Genomic DNA, 18559 nt, shown 5'->3' with positions numbered 1-18559 from the left:
TTCAGCAGAAATACTAGTTGGTTTAGTGGAATGATATATGGGATGTGTTGCCATTTCCCCCCCCTTCCCCCCCCCCCCCAGTGCTTTACGTTAATTAGAATGTAAGCTCTAGAGTAGGGGCCATTTCTTTTCTTTTACTTGCAAAACATAGGAATGATTTTTGATACCCAGAAATATTGAAGATCATAGTTGACTTGCACAGGAGAATTGCAATAGCAGGAAGGATGATTCTGTGAATAAGGCACTAGCTGGAGATTAGGGAGGTATGAATTGAGTCCATTTCTTAGGTGACCTTTGGGGACATAGATCACTTTCTCTGTGCTTCCTTCCCCTGCGTGTAAGATGAGTTAATGACTATATAAACAGGAAAGTGCTAAAATCAAATAAATATTGAGGTGTTCAGTAATTGGGACCATCCAAGTAACTAAGGTAGTCCTAACTATAACAGTGCCAGTGAATTTCAGAAGGCTTGATTTTTTTTTTTTTTTTTTTCCTGGGAAGTTCAACAAAATTTTCCTGTTTACAAAGAAAAGGGTTGAAGGATCATCTTATCCTATTATTTGTTGTATCCTTGATAATATGGAAAGTCTCCAGAAAGTCTATCGTTTAAATTCCCAAGATTGTTACATGCATTTCTTTGACTTCATTAAGATGAACTGACTATGAAATTTGCCAGTTGTACAAATAGTCTCTGTGGTCATTGTGGGAAGCCTGTCTTCACCCTGTCTTCCTAGAAGTACAAGCATTTTTCTTTTAACTTGTGGCTGTTAGGCTATCCAAAATCTGTCTTCTCTAGAATACATTAGAATAAAATTATTTTTAGGTAAATTTTAATGCCCAGTCTACTTCAGACTTCAAGGCCCACATAACCTGTTATGTGCTATAATAGGGTTGAGCAGACTTTTCAGAACTTTGTGCCACGTTTCTTTAGGCCTGTCAAAGAAATATTTTTGTTTTTAGATGTCTAATATTAGTTCTCCTTTGACCTCTTCTTCACCTTGGTTCCAGTTCTGATTTCTGTATGGAGACTGAATTAAACTCTTCTAAAACAGGAGTATCTGCCTTGATAGCATCTGTCTTTTGGCATCGAGATTTCTGCAGCAATGTTTTTAAGGGTATGAGAAGACCTCAGGTATTTTTCCATTCCCTTTTACAAAACTGAGGCATGGGATGGAACACCAGTTGTGTTCATGCTTCCATGATGAGCTTTTCTCATTCCAAAACTTCTAAAAAGTGACAGGAATCCTCCATCATTAAGATTTTTTTAACGTCTTGGTTAAAAAAGTAAACAAAACCTTAGGAGTGCAGCTCCTCCCCCTTTTTCAGTGCATTTCTCATCTGTCCCGATAGACTGTCTTTCTCCATTTAATAACTGTCAATTAGAAGATCACACAATGCCTGTCAGTGCTGTCCACTCTGCTGCTGATGTGGTGGAAGAGGAATATATGGTGGAGTGCCATTTGCTGTAAAGAACAGCAGACAGTCCTATAGTTATTCCTGCTGGAGAAATCTGGATGTCCTGTACAGCTGTACAGCTTCTGTCTGCTGAAGGGCGTGGGGAAACGTGTATTCCATGTAATAACAGTAGACTGTGGTGCCAGCCCTTTCAGAAAAACTTTTATGGACGTTGTTCTTTCACAGCCTTAGTACTATCAGAAAGTGGGAAGAAGATTCAATGCACCAAAGATCATACATAGTTGTGTATTGAGAAGGTATCTTGACGTTACATAGCGCGTTTTAAGGAATAGTGCCTAAGAACCTCAGCAAGAAGCTGTTGGCTTCTCTGCAAGTATGGTTGGATTTTGATACATTTAGGGGTGTTCAAGGGCCTGAAAGTAATAAATGTTGGCAGTGTTACAGGCACTCTGATGTTATCTCCAGTACATATGCTTCTGATGTCTGCTGTGGGGACAGTATGAAGTGCACTTTGATTCGTGCTGGTCATTCTTGTTGCTGGACTGGCCTTTGCAGTTGCTTTATAGCAATGTCTCCATTTGTGTAGTGCCTAAGTGATGGAGAGTCAAGATATCCAGTAGATACATGACTTTTTTTTTTTTAAATGACCAAATAGCAGAATTATTTTTATTATCGGGGTGGTGGGGCTGAAAGGACTATTATAAACCTAAAAAAAACCCAAACAAACAAACCCACAACAGCTACCATCCCAGAAGCCAGAGATGATGCGTAAGAGTTTAATTCTGGATTGTCTTTTCCCAGTAGATTGAGGAGATGAAATCACGCTTTCCAAGGACTATGGATGAAGGATTGAAATGCAGAAAAGATTTGTTATGATGCAATGACAGAAAGAAACAATTTCGGAAGAAAGGATGATGACCTTTGAAACAGCTGAAATTTGAAAGGACTTACAAAAGAAAATGGCAATCAGTGGGCAGTTCTGCCTTTTAAAATTAGCTTTCATTACATTGAGGCAAAACCTCAGTGTTCTATACAAATATAGAACAAAGAATTACTGCTATACAAAAATCATATTCTAAATCAGAGACCACGCAGAACAAGGGTGTAGAGAGGAAGACAGATTAGAGAAACATGAGGACAGTGACTGTAGCCAGTAGTCTACGTAGTTATTTTCAGTCTTTTTGCAGACTTCATGGAAAGGATAGCTTTTAAAAAATAATTTTATTTTGTTTCTTTAAAGAACGGTGAAGTTGTTTTGCTGATTGAGATTTTCTTCCAAGAGTGATGAGCTGCATGGGAGAGACAGGGCATGAAGACTTCCCCACCCCAGCAGGTGTTAGAAACTGGTCCTGTTGCTGATTAGAGGCAGAGTTTATCTTTTCCATTGATTACCAAGAAGACCAGATTTGTATAATGAAAAATAGGTTTATAAAAGTCCGTAAATAAAATAGAAAAGCCACTGCAGCTTTGTTAACTTAAAATAGTTCTTTTTTAAAAAGGGTATTTTTTTGGTATCAAATTGACAGATAATATTTTGAAAATCCAATGACAGAAGCCAGTAAGAATAAAAATAGTCATGGATACTCTCGTAGTTAGGCCTTGACTTGGACAACCTGCAACATTTTGTCCACAGCAGTGGGTATCCATACCAGATTTAGCCTGGTACCAGTAAAATTATTTAAAATACAGAAATTAAATAGTTAATAGCAATGTGTACAAGACTGCAGTATAGATCAGTGCAGAGATCTAAGCAATGCTACATAAGGAACAGTTTCTTAAAGAAAATACCACAATAAACTGTGCAAAATAAATAATCTTGGGAATATGAGATTATAGATTTGATTATGCTATCAACTAGAATATTGTTAATCTGATACCCCCCCCTACCCACCATGAACCCAAAAATACAGGACTTGGGATGGGAAGGGAGTAATTCAAAACTTGGATGGATTCCTCATGAAGAAAGATTGGAGAATTCAGATCTGTTAAAGTAGAACACGTTATAAGGAGGCATGCTAGAAAATTGTATTGAGGTTAAAGGAATTAGCCTCTCAATTCTTGAAGGCTGATTTTAGTTAGGTTTAGGGGTTGGTGGTAATGTTTTAGCAATAACAATATTCAGTGTTTAGATCAGAAAGAAAATCCTTCTAAACTGGGGTGTTATTGCTTGATACCATTCATGTACGTTAGTAAACACTAATTTCAGTAGGGTAACCAGTCTGTAAACTGTATGGACAGCAAGCAAAAATTCTTAAGTGTGTTTTCTTTATTTGTACAGCTAAGAAAATAATCTGAATCTATCGATCTTTTTAATTGGTGAAACTGAGAACTTTCTATTATTTTGAAGCTTATTATCACTTTCATATTCAGATATTTCCAAAGAACATAATACCTGAAGTTTCTTCTGGTGTTTCTATCATCATTTTTTCCTGTAAGTAAGGGTGCTGCCTCTAAATGGCAAAATTTTGATTTTAGCTATTAAAGTTGTTATATTTTTAAGGAGAATAGTCAAGAATATCCTTTTGAGGAAATGCCGGTGATTGCGACTGTGTTACCTTTTGGCATTTTGATTGATATAGATGCAATAAAATACCTGGACTTTATTTGGAAGATGCTTTGAAAATGTCCAAGGACACTTCTTTCACGTAGCTTTTTTGGTGAACTGTGGGGAGTCTATTGTTCAAAGGATTTGAATAGGTAAATGAACCATTTTGCAGAAGAAGTTAGTGTAGTTAGATGACTTTAAATATAGTTGATAGTTGTTTAGGAGAAGCTGAGGAAAGGTTTTTGAGTGGGAAAGGATGGTGGGGTTTGGTTTTAATAATGTTTAATGTGGAAATTTTATCTATATTTGGCTCAGTTTCCACTAATTCCTAGTTAGCATTATTGTTTATTAATGTTTATTCTGTTAGATTAAAAATTGTTAAAACCTCTACTGTTTCAAATTTTTTAAAGAATTTTGATAAGGAAAGGACTTTACTTCACAGATGATTTTAGTGAAGTCTTTATGCGCTAGGAACTGTTTTGAGAAGAAGAAAAAGCAGTACTGTACTCCACCACCTGCATCTTCGTGTCTTTCAAACTGATAGTGTGTTTCTGTCTTTGAACATGTAAAGTTATGCCTCAGGAAACTCAAAATGATTTTTTAACTTTACATGTAGGATTTGTAATGATAGTCTAATTGAAGTATTATGTGGCATAATTACAGAAGTGATTACTCTGGGATCTGTAGTTTCTTCTGTGCAGACCTCAATGATGATGATGATTATTTAGTTTTTCTTTACAAATCACTAAAATGCTTACATCCAATGCCTTGCATGTACTATTAACAATACTTATAACTTAAATGTATGTTTATCAGTAAAAAGACAGAGTTTATCACAGTTCTCATTAATTTGGAATGTAAGTTGCATTAACAGCTTGCTTCTGGAATTTCAAGGGCAAGCTAGAGATGGCATGTGACCCTTCATGGGGAAAGATTTATATAAGAAGGGAGTTTAGGGGACTAGGGTTCAGGAACCAGCGAAGTAAGCCAGAATTTTAATGTGTTGCATGTTCTTAATGTTTAAAGAAAAAGATGGGAAGAGGGGAAGGAGAAAGATGGCAGATTAGAAGGGGTTAGTTGGGGAGAAAAATTGCTTCTTCCTTGGTAACTTAAAAGTATAGACTGCTGATTCAGTATTTTTATAGGTTAAAATTTGTCTTGGAGAAATTCACTATATATATGTATTGTACAGACACAAGGCTTAAAGGTTCTCTAAAAAATTTGAAGTGTAATTTACCATATGGTCAGCTTTGATTCTTTATGGATTAAAGAATCCTGAAGATAAAGATACTGGTAGAGTGTTTTTTTTTTTTTTTTTTAAACTGGCTTTTTTCATGGAAATTAAATTATAATTCATTGATGTAGGTGTGAAATTACTGCTTTCAAAACTGCTGTGATATCTTCCTGATTGTTGTACCCACTTTATGACATTTTATTCAAAAATATAAGGAAAAAGTTGCAAAATACTTCAGTTAAAGTGTAGAAATAGTTTTGCTTTGGTAGGAATAAGCAATTACTGTTTTAGGTGGAACACGTTTGTAATATGCAGTGATCTTTCATACTGTGCTCATGAACACGTATTCTACATTAAGTAATTCATAGTCTGAGTGATGTGGATAGTGCTTCTGAGTTTCAGCAGTTTGGTGGTTGGGGGGGGGGGGAGGAGTGTGTGTAATTGAATTCAGTAAGCAATACCAGCTGTGGAGTTTCCACTAGGATAATTTGCATGGCTTGCTTATTACTTGAGGATATCAAAAGACAAATCTTTGTATAGATGGTACAAAGATCCTCCTTACTGGTTGCAGCTATCTGAAAAATTAACACTGGAATAACCTGTTTTCCCAATGTAAAAACAAGATATCCGTATTAATGACTGCGAGCTGCTCCTGTCTCTCTGAGTGAAGGGGCTGAGGAACAGCTAAACTTCTGGAATCTTTATAGTTCTGTGATCTGTAAGGCAGCTAGTAGCTAGTAAATGAGGAGGTTGTACTGTAATCTGGTATCACAGGCTGTTCAATTTTTTTATATATGTGTGCATATATACTCACATATTAAAAATATGTGTAAATTTATGAGGCATCACATTTGGTTAATTCACTTTGGTTAATAGCGCTTTCATTTAGGTATTGAAGGAGCGTCCTTTCAATAAGGTGCTAAGAAGTAATCAGTAAAAGGGGCTTGAAGGAAGATTTTGGAAAAAATAGATGCCAAGTGTAAGGAATATGGTAGGGATCTAACGCTTATTCCTTCATGGAATCTGAATCACTTTATTTTATCATTTTATTTAGAAATGGGAAATGGCAAAGGCTATTATTTGTACAGTGAAAGCAGTAGAGACTAGACTTGGAGAGAGGCTACCCATACACTTCCTTCTCTAGTTTAACGAAGTGAACTGTGCAATATAATGGAATAGGAAATTTCAGTTTGTCACAGTGTCAGCGTATGTACTTTTGAAGCCAACCTGATGTAGTGGCTTCAGTGCGTGCAGAACTGCAGTAACTGTATCCGTTATGCCGAATACAGGAGTCCTTTGGGTACATCTGAGTGCATGCAGAAGGCATAGGTATCACTGGAAGGGCTAAAACATTCATATAAGTGTACACACACACACTCCCTCTCTGATCAATCTCTCTGGGCTCTCTACCTCTTTCAGATTTGTTCTTTGAGGTGTTTACATTTTGTTAAACATTTTAAAGAGATTCCTATACATTAAAAATAATGCATTCTTAATTAAATTTGTTTTTGAATACTTGATCATAAGAAATGAAGTCTACATTTGAAAAAAATTAAAATATACTATTATGAGCTTAAAAAATAAAAAAAATTGAAATGAAAACTAAACTAATGAAACTTGATTTAGTAACAAGTTAGCATTTGGTATGTGGCCTTGGTATTTTTGGAAAGTTGACAGTAGTTGTCGATAGCATATATGGAAACAGAATTTAGCTATTGTTGAAATCCCATGACCTTTGTAATTTTTTTTCTATTTCTGCTTTGTGCTGTAACAGTTGAGAATGTAAAATCACTTGGGTGTTGAGTTGCAGCCACCTCTTGAATAATCTGATCTTTTCAGATATAACCGCCCTGCTGATAGATGAATGACTTAATAAAAGTCAGCTGAAGGCAGATAGGGTCCTTGACCCAAAAAACCTGCGGGATTTGGGCACTTACTGCAATACTAATGTTATCTGCCCAGATGGATCTGAAAAATAGAGTTACCAAGAGTCAACAGAAATTACACTAAAGTATTGAAAAAATTTGGCAAATATACTATGTTAAATTGCTTTCACTATTACATGCAAGTGCAGCTACTGCATCTTCTCTTGCACACATTTTAATCTTGGGTAGCAGCATGAAGTGAATTACTTTGTATTTGCATCCACGTAAAGGAGTCGAGCTCATGAGGTAAAATTTTCCTATCTTTTTGCTTTTGTGTTGGATTGTTACTAGACTTAGGAAATTTTAGATGAGTACCGTTGTAAACTTCATGAATATTTTATTGTATTGAATTTCACTTTGTAATTACAAATGTACAAATCTGAGATTTTGAAGATTTACTGTGATGTGAGAGGACAGAGGCTTCCTTTAAAAAACAAGAAAAACCCCAACAAATTGTGGTGGCATGGGAAAATGGTTTCCCTTCTATGTCAGTTGTATACAATTTAAGTAGCCATGTGAAATAATTAGTTAGATTTTACACATACAGGTAGGTTTGTAAATCTCTATCACAGGACAGTCCTGTGGAAGGATTAACAGTGTCAATTTTCTTTTTTATTCCCATCTGATGGGAAATGTCTTTTTCTGATGCTCCCATCTTGTACAGAACTAGTCTAAATGTTTTTAGAAAGTGCCCCCCCCCCCTTAGAATAGAGCATTTCTATGATGTATCCTTCATCCATCCTTCTATAAAATCTCATTACCAGCTTGGATCTTTCTTTATATTTAAGCGATTCTTTTGATGATTCATCTTAATTGCTGTGGGCCTTAACTTTGACTGCTTAAAATATGGAATTTTTTTTGAGACTTAAGTCCTTCTATAGAAGAATTTCCTTTTCTAATTTTTTGAAAACTTGGATACCAAATCAGTTGCACTTGAACAGATGGCAGATGGAAGATACTTCTTTTTCAGGAGTGTATTCCAAACGTTGGCCTCTAAGCTAGAAAAGTCTGTATTGAGTACAAATGGCAGGTTTTGCAGAGCAGGGGGAGGCAGGAGTGATGTGCAGGAGGAGTTCGGGAACTGCCCTGAACCAGTCACAGCCGCTTCCAGCTGGTTCTGAAAGCGGTATCAGCACCCCAGAGCGTGCCCAAACTTCAGCCCATCAGAGGAGTACCTGGCGCTGCCACTCGCTCTGAAGAGCTGCGGGTGCTGGGAGGAGGAGGTGCCAAAGAGGAAATAGAGGAGAAGCCTGGAAAGGGGACATTGCTGGCAATGCAATCTGGGACGGAGGTGCTCCGCGCCAGAGAAGGTTTGCCTTTGTGGGAACCGTGGGTTGCCCCGCCAGGGCTGGGACACCCCCAAGAACCTGGGGCTTGTGGTAGGGAGCAGCAGAAAGAAGCTGCTGAGAGGCAGAGAGAGAAAAGAAAACAAGCAGGAAAAATCCTGAAGAGTGCTTTGTGATGCTTTCCTAGGTATCTTCTGTTAAAGCTGCTTTCCTCCAGAATGGATGAAAGCATCTATTTGTTTATTGTAGACTTACTGATTCCTGATACTAATTAATTACTTATTTATTTATTTTCACAAGGCTCGTTTGGGGCAGGGGAAAGAGAATGGCTTAAGTAAAGACAGAATGCTTTTTGTAGGCATTGGCTTATCAAGGCTTTGAGAGATAACTGTGGTCACAGTGGAAATTTAAGGTTCTAGTATGAACTTAGTATGTCAAAAAATGCCTGATCTGTGTGTTTGTAGAGCCAGCACGGAATGTGGTTTACTACAAAGTACCATATTGACTCCTCAGAATTTGAACAGCTTGCATTTGTGTGCTGAATGGAAGAACAAATTGTAGTTTAGGGCTTAGTCTGTATTTTTTGTGGATTTGGTTATAACGCTGTTATTTTAAGGAAAAGAATGCCTATTTACGGAAATACTGTGTGCACATTTCATGATTTTATTCTAAGTTTATTCTTTGGCTGACCAACGATGCTACTTGTTGTAGGAGTGACTATCAGAAATAATACAAATCTTTAAATTATATTCTTAAAAGAGCTTGTTAGTGGTCAGGATAAAATGATGAGCAAGGAATATGTAATCAAGAATCTTATCTGATGACTTTTTTTGGTCGAGGCATTCAGCGATCACTTGCAGAACTGTTTGGTTATTGCAATTAAAATGTGAAAACTTTGAAGATAAGCAAGTGACAAAATATTTTTTCTAACATTGCGATAGTCCTAATTTTTGTCCTGTGCGGTGGATTTCACTTTTAAATCTTCTCATCTCAAAGGCATCTCTTTCAGAGCTGACTCTTACAAATTCTCCCTCATACAAATTCAAATTTAGTTCTCTTACAACCTTTTGTCTTTCTTTTTCTTGGCTTTACCTAAGATTTTAGGAGAATAATAGATGTGCAGAAGAAAAGTACCTTTTTTTCTTCTCTAAATAGTATTTAGAACATTATACTCGCTATATAATGATGTCAGGCTATCTCCATAGCACGCAAAACTTTTATTATTAATTGGTTTGGTATGACTTCCCTTTGATCCCAGAGTGCAAGTCCAGGCAATCTAAAAGGTAGAATCATCTAGCGTTCAAGAAATGTTCAGAGGTAAATTCCTTTCAGGTTGCTTCCTACTGAGGATCCTCATTATTCCTGAAAGCAATATGGATTTATATGCAGTGAACTCTTTTAATGCAGTTAGCCGGCACTAGTGGCCGTCCAAGGAAAGCAGCCTAAAAGGAGCGATACCCTTCTGACATAATGGAGACAATACTACAGCTATGTAATGAAAATAGCATGTTGTAAGATTAGGAGTTAATATAAGTGCCTATACTGCAGTGTAGGAGCATCTTTCTAGCAGTCTAATAAAAGGAGAAGCAGAAGCATTGATACCTTCAGAACATATGAAGAAGACAGACAAGAAAGCCTTTGAGCTGCTTTCCGGGATTTCATTTACAGAAATAGTTTGTTTTGTCTGAGATATCCATGTTCTTCAGACTTTTCAGAATTGGAGTGACTTTACAGTCACAAAGTGAATGTCACCTCTGTTCCCACAGAGAGAATATACATAGCATAAACTTGATGCTTTTTGATGCTGTAATTGTTTGATAATGTCTTTCCAGGAAGTGTCTCTGTTCGCTGCAGTCCTTTTGGCCTTTCTTGCTGTTGGCCTCACAGCCACGAGTTCCGCTTCTCTTGGCGAGTGCTTGTGCTCACTGCTGTCCTGGTTATGCTGTTTGCTGTCTCTTCCTTTCTCCACCTACCGCCATCCGAACAAGAGGAAGAAGCAAATTGACGAAAATATGGCTTGTGAAGAGCAGATAACATAGTAATTTGAGACTTTTATTCTACAAGGGTAGAAGTTCTGATACTTACTCTGTGAAGGAACAGCCCTCTCAAAGTGAAGGAGAAAGTAATAGAGGATCTCAAGTTGGTGACTATGTAAAGGAATGGGAGAAAAAAGGAGTTCTCTGAGTGGGGTACTCAATGTGAAGGTTAGAGAAGAGCAGAGGAGACTACTTATTACGTGCTAGCCACAAAATGCTTATCAACCCTGCCATATCTAGTTGAAAATCTAGCTGTTCTGTCCTTTTTGTGTTGGAGGAGGAAATAGTGGTTGGATGCCTATGGAAAAAAGAAGGAATACAGTAGACTGTTTACTTTCCTGAGGAGAGAAGCAGCATGACTATCTGATCTTCTGAGACCTGTTTAGGAGGAAGCAGACTGGAAAGCCCTTCCAATTTATACCTCCTAATTTTGGACAAAGGCTGAGATGAAATGATGGGGAGAGGAGTGATAATTCAGTAGAAGTTGCTGCTGTAAAAAAGGGTACCTGAGGCAATGCTTGGCCTTAAACAAGTTAGGGACTGGTGAGCCCATCTAGCTCTTACAGACTAGTAGGTATGCAACTGCCTTTCCTTAAAAGAACTGTAGCCATGTCCATCTGTTTCTTGATCTCTGGCACAATTCTGTGCTTTCTCAGCACCTCTGCAGCTTCTCTCCAAATACTGTGTCTCCTTCAGCTTTTAAATGCTTTCTCTCTTACTACCTCTTACACCTTCTAGCTAACTCAGTCTGATTGCAGTTCCTTAGTATGCTGTCTTGTTTGCTTGCAGTAACACAGATTTACAGTCAAAATCAGTATGTGCTATTTTGGGGGTAAGATTACTGTTTGGAATTTTCTCTGCATGGTTTATATAACCATTATACCAAGAACACTTGTTGACAAATTATTTCCAGGAGAAACTCATAGAATGTTAACTGTAAAAATACATAGAACTGAGAAAATAGCTCTTAGTAAATTACCTTATCTTCCTGCCTAAGCACTTTATTAATTTTATTATGAATTTTAAAAGACAGAAGCAAACTCAACATGTAAATTGGCAGGAAGCTTAAAGAGAACATAATTTTTTCCACCATAAAATTGATTTATGAGTTGCTTTATGTAGTTGAGTTGAGTCAGGCTGAGTATTGTTTATATAGTATGGCCAGTAAAATAATGTGTTCGTTGCTGCTGCTTGGGTGTCTGCGAAGGATGCAACATATATGGACTCCTTCTATTAATACAGAATTTCTACTGTTTCTCACAGCTAGGTATAGCTGTGAGAATTTCACAAGAAAATATTTAAAACTTAATTTTAACATTTAATCTCAAAGTTTCATAGTATGATTTCAGAGAAAGGATGATGCAGTTAGATTATTCAAACTATTAAAATAGATTTTAAATCATTGTAAATTCCAGCCTTACTGTTCAAGAAACTTTACATGTAGTTTAATGAAACCTCATTTCATAAGTATTGAATATAATTTATTTTATAATATTAAAAAAATGTAAAATATATTTGTCTCTTAAACCATAAACTTTTATCCATTTGCAATGATTGCAGTTTGCTTCCTCTCCGCCCTGTTTCTCCTGTGATACATTTACTGAGCAAGGGACTGCAAATACTACTGTGGTAGTCTAGAGCTCTGTATGTACTACTTGGCCAGTTTGAATGCAAATGCTGGTTGCCTAGCTGGAAGCCACCATACAGAAGATGTAACTGCTCAGATCTGCTACTTTTTTCTCAGTGCAGGGAGAGGAAAAGCACAGGAATTTGAGCCTCTTGTCTCTACCCAGCAACCAACTTGCAAGCATGTGAATCTTTTTTTATGTTTGCTTACCTGTGAAATGCCATTTAAAACATCCAGGAGATGCAGAAATTGCTAGGATGAGAACTGATGGATATATAATGTTATCATAGAAGTTTTCTTTCTTTGGATTTAAAATGTATATAAAATGTTAGATAAGTCTTTGGTGTACATAGGAAATATTTGACCTTCTTAAAGCAATTTCCTTCAGAAAACAAAATTATACATATATTTTTGAAGTCATTTGGTATATTTGTAAGATAGATGAAACAGAGAGGTTAGTTTTTCCGTAGGCAAAGTCAAGATTTGTGCAAAACATTATGGTTCTTTTCAAGATATATACTAAGACTTCAACAATTCCAAGGTGAAGAAAGAACAAAATCATGTTTGTGGATACATTCCTACACCTTTCAAGAACACAGGGCACTATGGTTTAATACTTGGGGCCATCACAGAAAGGAGATTACATTTCTCAGGGGCTTTCTGTAGCACTGTAGTTAAGGGATATTTGAATCAGAGAAGCTGTGAGAAATTAACAGTTCTTCTCTATGCTTTTCAGTGCAGAAAATCACTTTTACCTTGTTCAGGGTAAAACATCTAGGAATCCTAGCAAAGAACTGGAATGTCCTGAATACATCTTGTAAACTTCTCATTTGTAAACTATTTCTTTTAGCAGACTGCTTTTGAAAAATGTTTGACTTCTTTTTTAACTATCAGGATATACACTGTATTCATTTTTAATTTACTTCCATTTGTAGAGAGAGACTAGAATTACCAAAAATCATGTACCGCATTGAAAACATGCTTGGCAGGCATAGGCTAGGTACGGCTTACAGCTTCATTTCATATGGTCACTCTGTGTCACTGCTAGAGAATATTAGGATGATATTTATTATGTGACCTGCAGAATACATTTGAAGAGCCAATTCTACTTCTTGTGGTTAAAAAAAAAAATTTCCTAATAGTAGGTATACACTTAATCTGAAATGTATGCCAGTTTAAACTACAGTATTTTGTCTGGTAAATAATTGAATTTTATATTTCAGTAATTGAATTTATCTTTCACCAGGCCCAGCAGAAGGTTTGGGTAAAATAATACAAAGATTTCCTCAGAAGGACTGGGAAGACACTCCTTTTCCACAGGGAATAGAGTTGGTAAGTTTGTGTTACATTATATAATTTTTAGAATTTCTTTTTGTGTACAAGATGGAAGATGTATAGGCCTTCATGCAATGTATTATCTAACCTCACATGGCACGCATAGAAATTACATGAATGAGGGGGTAGGTAATAGCTTTAAGAAAAATAATTTTAGCTAACAGAAGAATATTTTTTTTCTGTTCCTAATCTCTTCAGTAGATGTTCCTAGAATATAGAAGGTGTCTGCTGGAAAGTTAGAGACAGTATATTTAAAAAAAAATGTTTATTTGCATCATTAAGTTATAGTTGACTATATGTTTAGAAGCATCATTCAGATCTCAGGTGAGTCTTCGTTACCATATTCAAATAAAAACAAATATGTATTTATACATTGTATATAAATAACATCATGATGAACTGGCTTGATTAAAATGGTCAGTCTTTACCCAGTATTGTCCTTGACAGATGGTATAATGGGTGCTTATGAAAACAGTACACTAAACAGGACTAGTATATAATGATCTATTTTAAATGCCCTCTCTAATAATTCACTAAATACCACTTCTTTCCCTCTCTTGGTCTCATATTGTGAGATACAAGGAATAGGTGTTGCTTATTCATCCAGATCAGGGATTCATTAGATGTATGGCCCTGAAAATCCTACAGAGAAACGCAGTACTTGGGTCATACTCAGCAAATTAGGTTTCTGAGAAATCAGTGAAACTCTTACTGCCTTGAACTTGGGGACTTCTGGGACAGGATGAGCTAGAGAAGATGGCCTCTAGGAAGTGTTGCAATTGAAGTCTTTGTACTGCAGGGCAAAAATGAACTGCAGAGGACAAAGACCCTGTGACTCTTCACTACATTTACTATACAGATAGAGCAAACAAGCAAGCTTTTATCGGTATGATACCTTTCAGTTCACCTCACTCAGAATGTGCCTGCCATTGGCCAGATGTTGTCTTCCTCAGTGAAAGAGAAGTGATCTTGGCAATCAGGGCTTGCTAGTTTGCTCTCTCATCTACAGAGGTTTATGTAGTTCACTGTGTGCTGGTGTACGCGACTGGTTGCTTGTTTTCTTCAACAGTCTGTGGTTTTCGTTTCTTCATATCAGTCAAGCATACGTCTAATGTTTCAGGGGATGTCATACACTAATTACTGGTTAAGCATTATTTCTGATGCACATGATGGATAGTTACAACGTTTGCGGTATAGTTGCATAATACTGCATTTGGCAATGTAGTGCTGTGCTGAAACAATGGAAGCTCCTGCTTTCTCTGAAGTATTTCTACTACTCTTACAACATTATATCGCTATATATAGCAATTGCTGTTTGATGTTGCTAGTATTTCTCTACTTAATACATGCCTAGCCAGCATGTGCTTGATGACTACTGTTTTTGTTGTTTTGTTTTTTGTTTTTCAGAATAGTTTACTGTCATTCCTTAGCTGGTTTATCGTTTCTCTTTTTATTAACTTTAAACACTCTTGGGTTGAACTCAATGACTTGATCTTGCCTTACACAACTGCAAGAGTTTAATGTTTTAGTTATACTAAGATTTATTTTGTCATGCAACTCTTCCTTACCTGTTTCAAGCAAACATGGCTGATTTCCAGTGATATTTTATAATAAATCATCACAGCTGCTCTTAAAGCAGTGAAGGTACTTAAGTGATGTATCTGTACCTAAATATTATTTCTCATTTTATATAATTGTAGGATATTAGTGTTAAAAGAAACACCTTTCTATAGGAAGATTTCCCCCCCCCCCCCCCACTCCCGGGCCCCAGTTGAACAAAACATTATTTTTTGTATTAGTTCTCAAATGACTCATTAGGCAAAACCACTGAGAATTTAACTAAAAGTAAAGTGAAATCTGGCTATTTAAAAGTTGAATTAAGGATATCTGTTCAGCCATTCTGTAAAATTACTCCAATTTTGATTTGTTTTCCAAACATGGTGATAAAATTTTTAATTAATTAAGATCAAGGAGAGATATTAGAGAGATCATAAAGTACATCACTCATGAAAATCAGGTTTTGGCAGGATGCTATTTGCAAGTTTTTGGATGAATAGCATGAATCAGTATTAATTGATGGAAAGAAAAGAAGAAAAACAATGTGTCATTTTCTGGTTGTCATCTTAAGGGCAATGTTAATATCATTAAGTGTGTAAGAGGTAAATATGGGGGGGAAAAGGAGAAAAGATAAGAGTACTGCAGTTGACAGGAGTGTGTGTGAGAATTAAGGTAGATGTTCTTATAAATTAATAGCACTTCAGTTCTAACAGTATTTTGACTTAATACATTTTTAAGTGTATTTCTTCTCAGTTGAGTGAAGGTTTTTTATGGAATTATATGGGTTTCCCTGATGGAAGAAATGAAAAAAATATGGCTTACATTTGAAAAGTATATTAAACTCTCCACTGTGTTTTTCAAGAAGAAAAAAAAAGGCCAAAGTTTTTCATGCCTAGAGATTAGATTGAAAGGTGGGGGATTTTTTTGTTTTGTGTTTGTTTTTGTCTTAACCTCTACTGAAGCTAGTTCTTCTACCGTGAATCACTGTGATTTTAGATTAATTATTATTTTTTTTCCCCAAGTTATTTTTAAAACACTCTTCCATCTATTTAACTTATATATGGTGACATGAAGGAACAGAAATGAACATATATCTGAACGAAAAATTGCTTCTGCTATGTGTTCACCACTCCTCTATCACTCCCCAATTAATGCCGCCAAACAACAGAAATACGAACTCTGGTCTTACAGAGGTGAACACAAAGCTGGGAAACTGAAGGTAGTTCTCTAGCAGATCTTCATGAGGTTTAATTTTTACTAGTCTAAAAGAAATGTGAAGATCTGAGCTAATAGTGAAATGCAATGTTTTATAAAGGATATTATTTGCCTATAGATTTGAATATTTGTATGCCCAAGTTATTTGACCAAATACTATCTGTTGAATCAGATTGGGAAGTAATGGATGACACGAACTAATAGTACTTTTCCATTCATATTTTGGTGGTATTTTATGAAACGAAGTAAAAAAAAATTAATACTGGCAAAGACCAATACCTTATGGAGCCCCCTTCTGAATTTTAATACTATGTGATGGAAAATGCCTCCACAGCTTGTCAAAATGCAGTTTGTCCAAACTCTAGCAAAAAACGAATAGACAAAAGCCTCTGACATCTGTGTGGAGGACTCCTCTTCCCCCCCCCTCCCCCCCCCCCCCCCCAATCCCTTCTGGGCTTGACTCCCATGTGGCTGGATTTTGAGACCTGCATGAAGATGATGTAGAGAACAGAGCTGTGCAGCTAATTTTAAGTTCAGTAATAACAACACTGCAAATCATATTTTTTTTCCCTTTGAGCCCAGTTTTGAGAAATGGGCTTACATTGGAAGAACTGTACCTAATGGACCTGCACTTAACTGAGTGAAAGGAATCATTTGAGAAGAGCTTATCTAGGAAGGTTGGTGTCCCTATTTCAGCTTTTCACTTGTAGCCTTGACTGCATTTGTAGTTTTATTAATTTGACACAGATATGTGAAGAATTTGGTCATTATAAAACAGAATTACAATCTGACCTTTAGTTAGAGTATCATATTCTGTGTAGGTATACGCTGCACATAAGGATAGTGTTACTTAAACCATTTCTCTTTTTTTCTGTGTAGTGTGTTAGGTATGTTCTGGTTTTGTTTAACGTGCACGTAAGTTATGGCATCAACACATTGTCCAAAATTCAGCAGAAATACATTTTATGAAATCACATTGAAGTGTTTGAATCTGTTTTGTTAAAGAAAAATGGTGTTTTCTGTTTGCCAGTGGAAAGAGAGCAAAGCTATGACACTGTGCTGAGGGAAAGATACTGTCAATAGGTCTTGGTCAGAGGATCTTTTTGGAACTTCTACTCAGCTGCATCTCATCGATTTACCTAAAGAGATTTTTCTTCATCTTATGTTCTGTGCCTTTGCCTTTTCCCTAATGATTGTAACTTCCAACTTTGTTCTGTTTATAACTGAATGCAGAAAGTTTGATTAGTGGGCAGCCTGCAAATTCCTGTGAAACATATCTGAATTTTTTTTTATTGATTATTTATCATTGCAGTAGCTAATAAGGCTCTTGATACTTGTTTCTGGTTGTTGTAATGACTATTTTGATACAATTGAGATTAAGGTATCAGAATTGTTAATAATATGTATCATACGTACTGACTTCATTACTTCAAAAGCAGCGAGATGCTCTTTGATTTGCTAGAACCTTTTGTGGACTAGTCAAAAGGCATAATGGGAAACATTTTTTGTAATCTTAGCTTCTCAGAATCTGAACGTTATCAGTTTACTGACAAATAGAAGTTTCTCAAGTTTCATGGAAATGGGCCGACTTTGAGGAACAAAGAGAGATTTATACTCATTATTAAAGCTAAGAAAGTATTTGGCTCAGAAAAAGATTTAGATCATCAGTTTTCAAGAGCCTGCAGTTAGAACATAAATCTGATAGTTGCCCCCCAACTATTTTGAATAAATATGTTCTTCTTCATAGTGTGTTTCAGAGAAGTTACTTCAGCATTACACAATTACAACTTAAATTTAAAAATAATCTTCTAAAAATCAGGAAAGAGATCTACAGCAGTTTAATATTAGGAAATCATAGGATGATCAAGCTTCTTGTTCTCACTTGCAGAAAGAATTTTTGAGGGAGTATGTTGCTAGAATGAGTTAGCTTTATATATTTGTGCATTTCTTTTTAAATTCATAAGCCAATTTTAATTCTGCTGTAAACCTTTCTAGATGTCATAATTAGTTGCACATCAAAGGAGGAAGCTTTGATGTGTAATGTCATGCTGCATTCTCATTTCATTTGTGGGCTAAATTAGCTGAACCATGTGTCATCTGCATTACTCTGAGTTGGGACGTTAATGTTCATTAGGCTGACAAAAGTCACGTCTAGAAATAGAGTCCTCTTCTACATTTAAACTGGATACCATATGTTTGTGCAGTAAGTGAATGGCAGGGAAAAAATCCCCAGCATAACCTGTAGTTACAGCAGAAGCATAGCTTAGATGAATTGCTTCAGTTGCATGTCTAGCTTTTCTTTGCTGTTGAGAAAAAAGAAGCGTAAATAAGAAGGCATGAAAAACTCAAGTTCTCATGTACCTAAACAACTTCAGGAGCTGAT

The 18559-nt window shown here is 36.2% G+C and overlaps 1 protein-coding gene across 20 annotated transcripts in view; it reads left to right on the top strand.

Moving 5' to 3' along the window:
* SBF2 (SET binding factor 2) overlaps positions 1–18559 on the top strand; it is a 286083-nt gene that overhangs the window by 40799 nt on the left and 226725 nt on the right. For 17 of the 20 annotated variants that reach the window (XM_068945065.1, XM_068945055.1, XM_068945054.1 and 14 more), the window contains exon 2: positions 13316–13401. The exons of 1 other annotated variant lie outside the window; for it this stretch is intronic. In XM_068945065.1, coding sequence (XP_068801166.1) covers positions 13316–13401 — 86 coding nt within the window. Of the gene's footprint in view, positions 1–10362; positions 10445–10515; positions 11017–13315; positions 13402–18559 lie in introns of those variants that run through there. 2 more of the 20 variants (XM_068945071.1, XM_068945070.1) reach the window with 2 other exon arrangements.

This window comes from Struthio camelus, chromosome 5, assembly GCF_040807025.1.
Source record: "Struthio camelus isolate bStrCam1 chromosome 5, bStrCam1.hap1, whole genome shotgun sequence".
NCBI lineage: Eukaryota > Metazoa > Chordata > Aves > Struthioniformes > Struthionidae > Struthio > Struthio camelus.
This window is presented reverse-complemented; position numbering and strand designations above follow the sequence as displayed.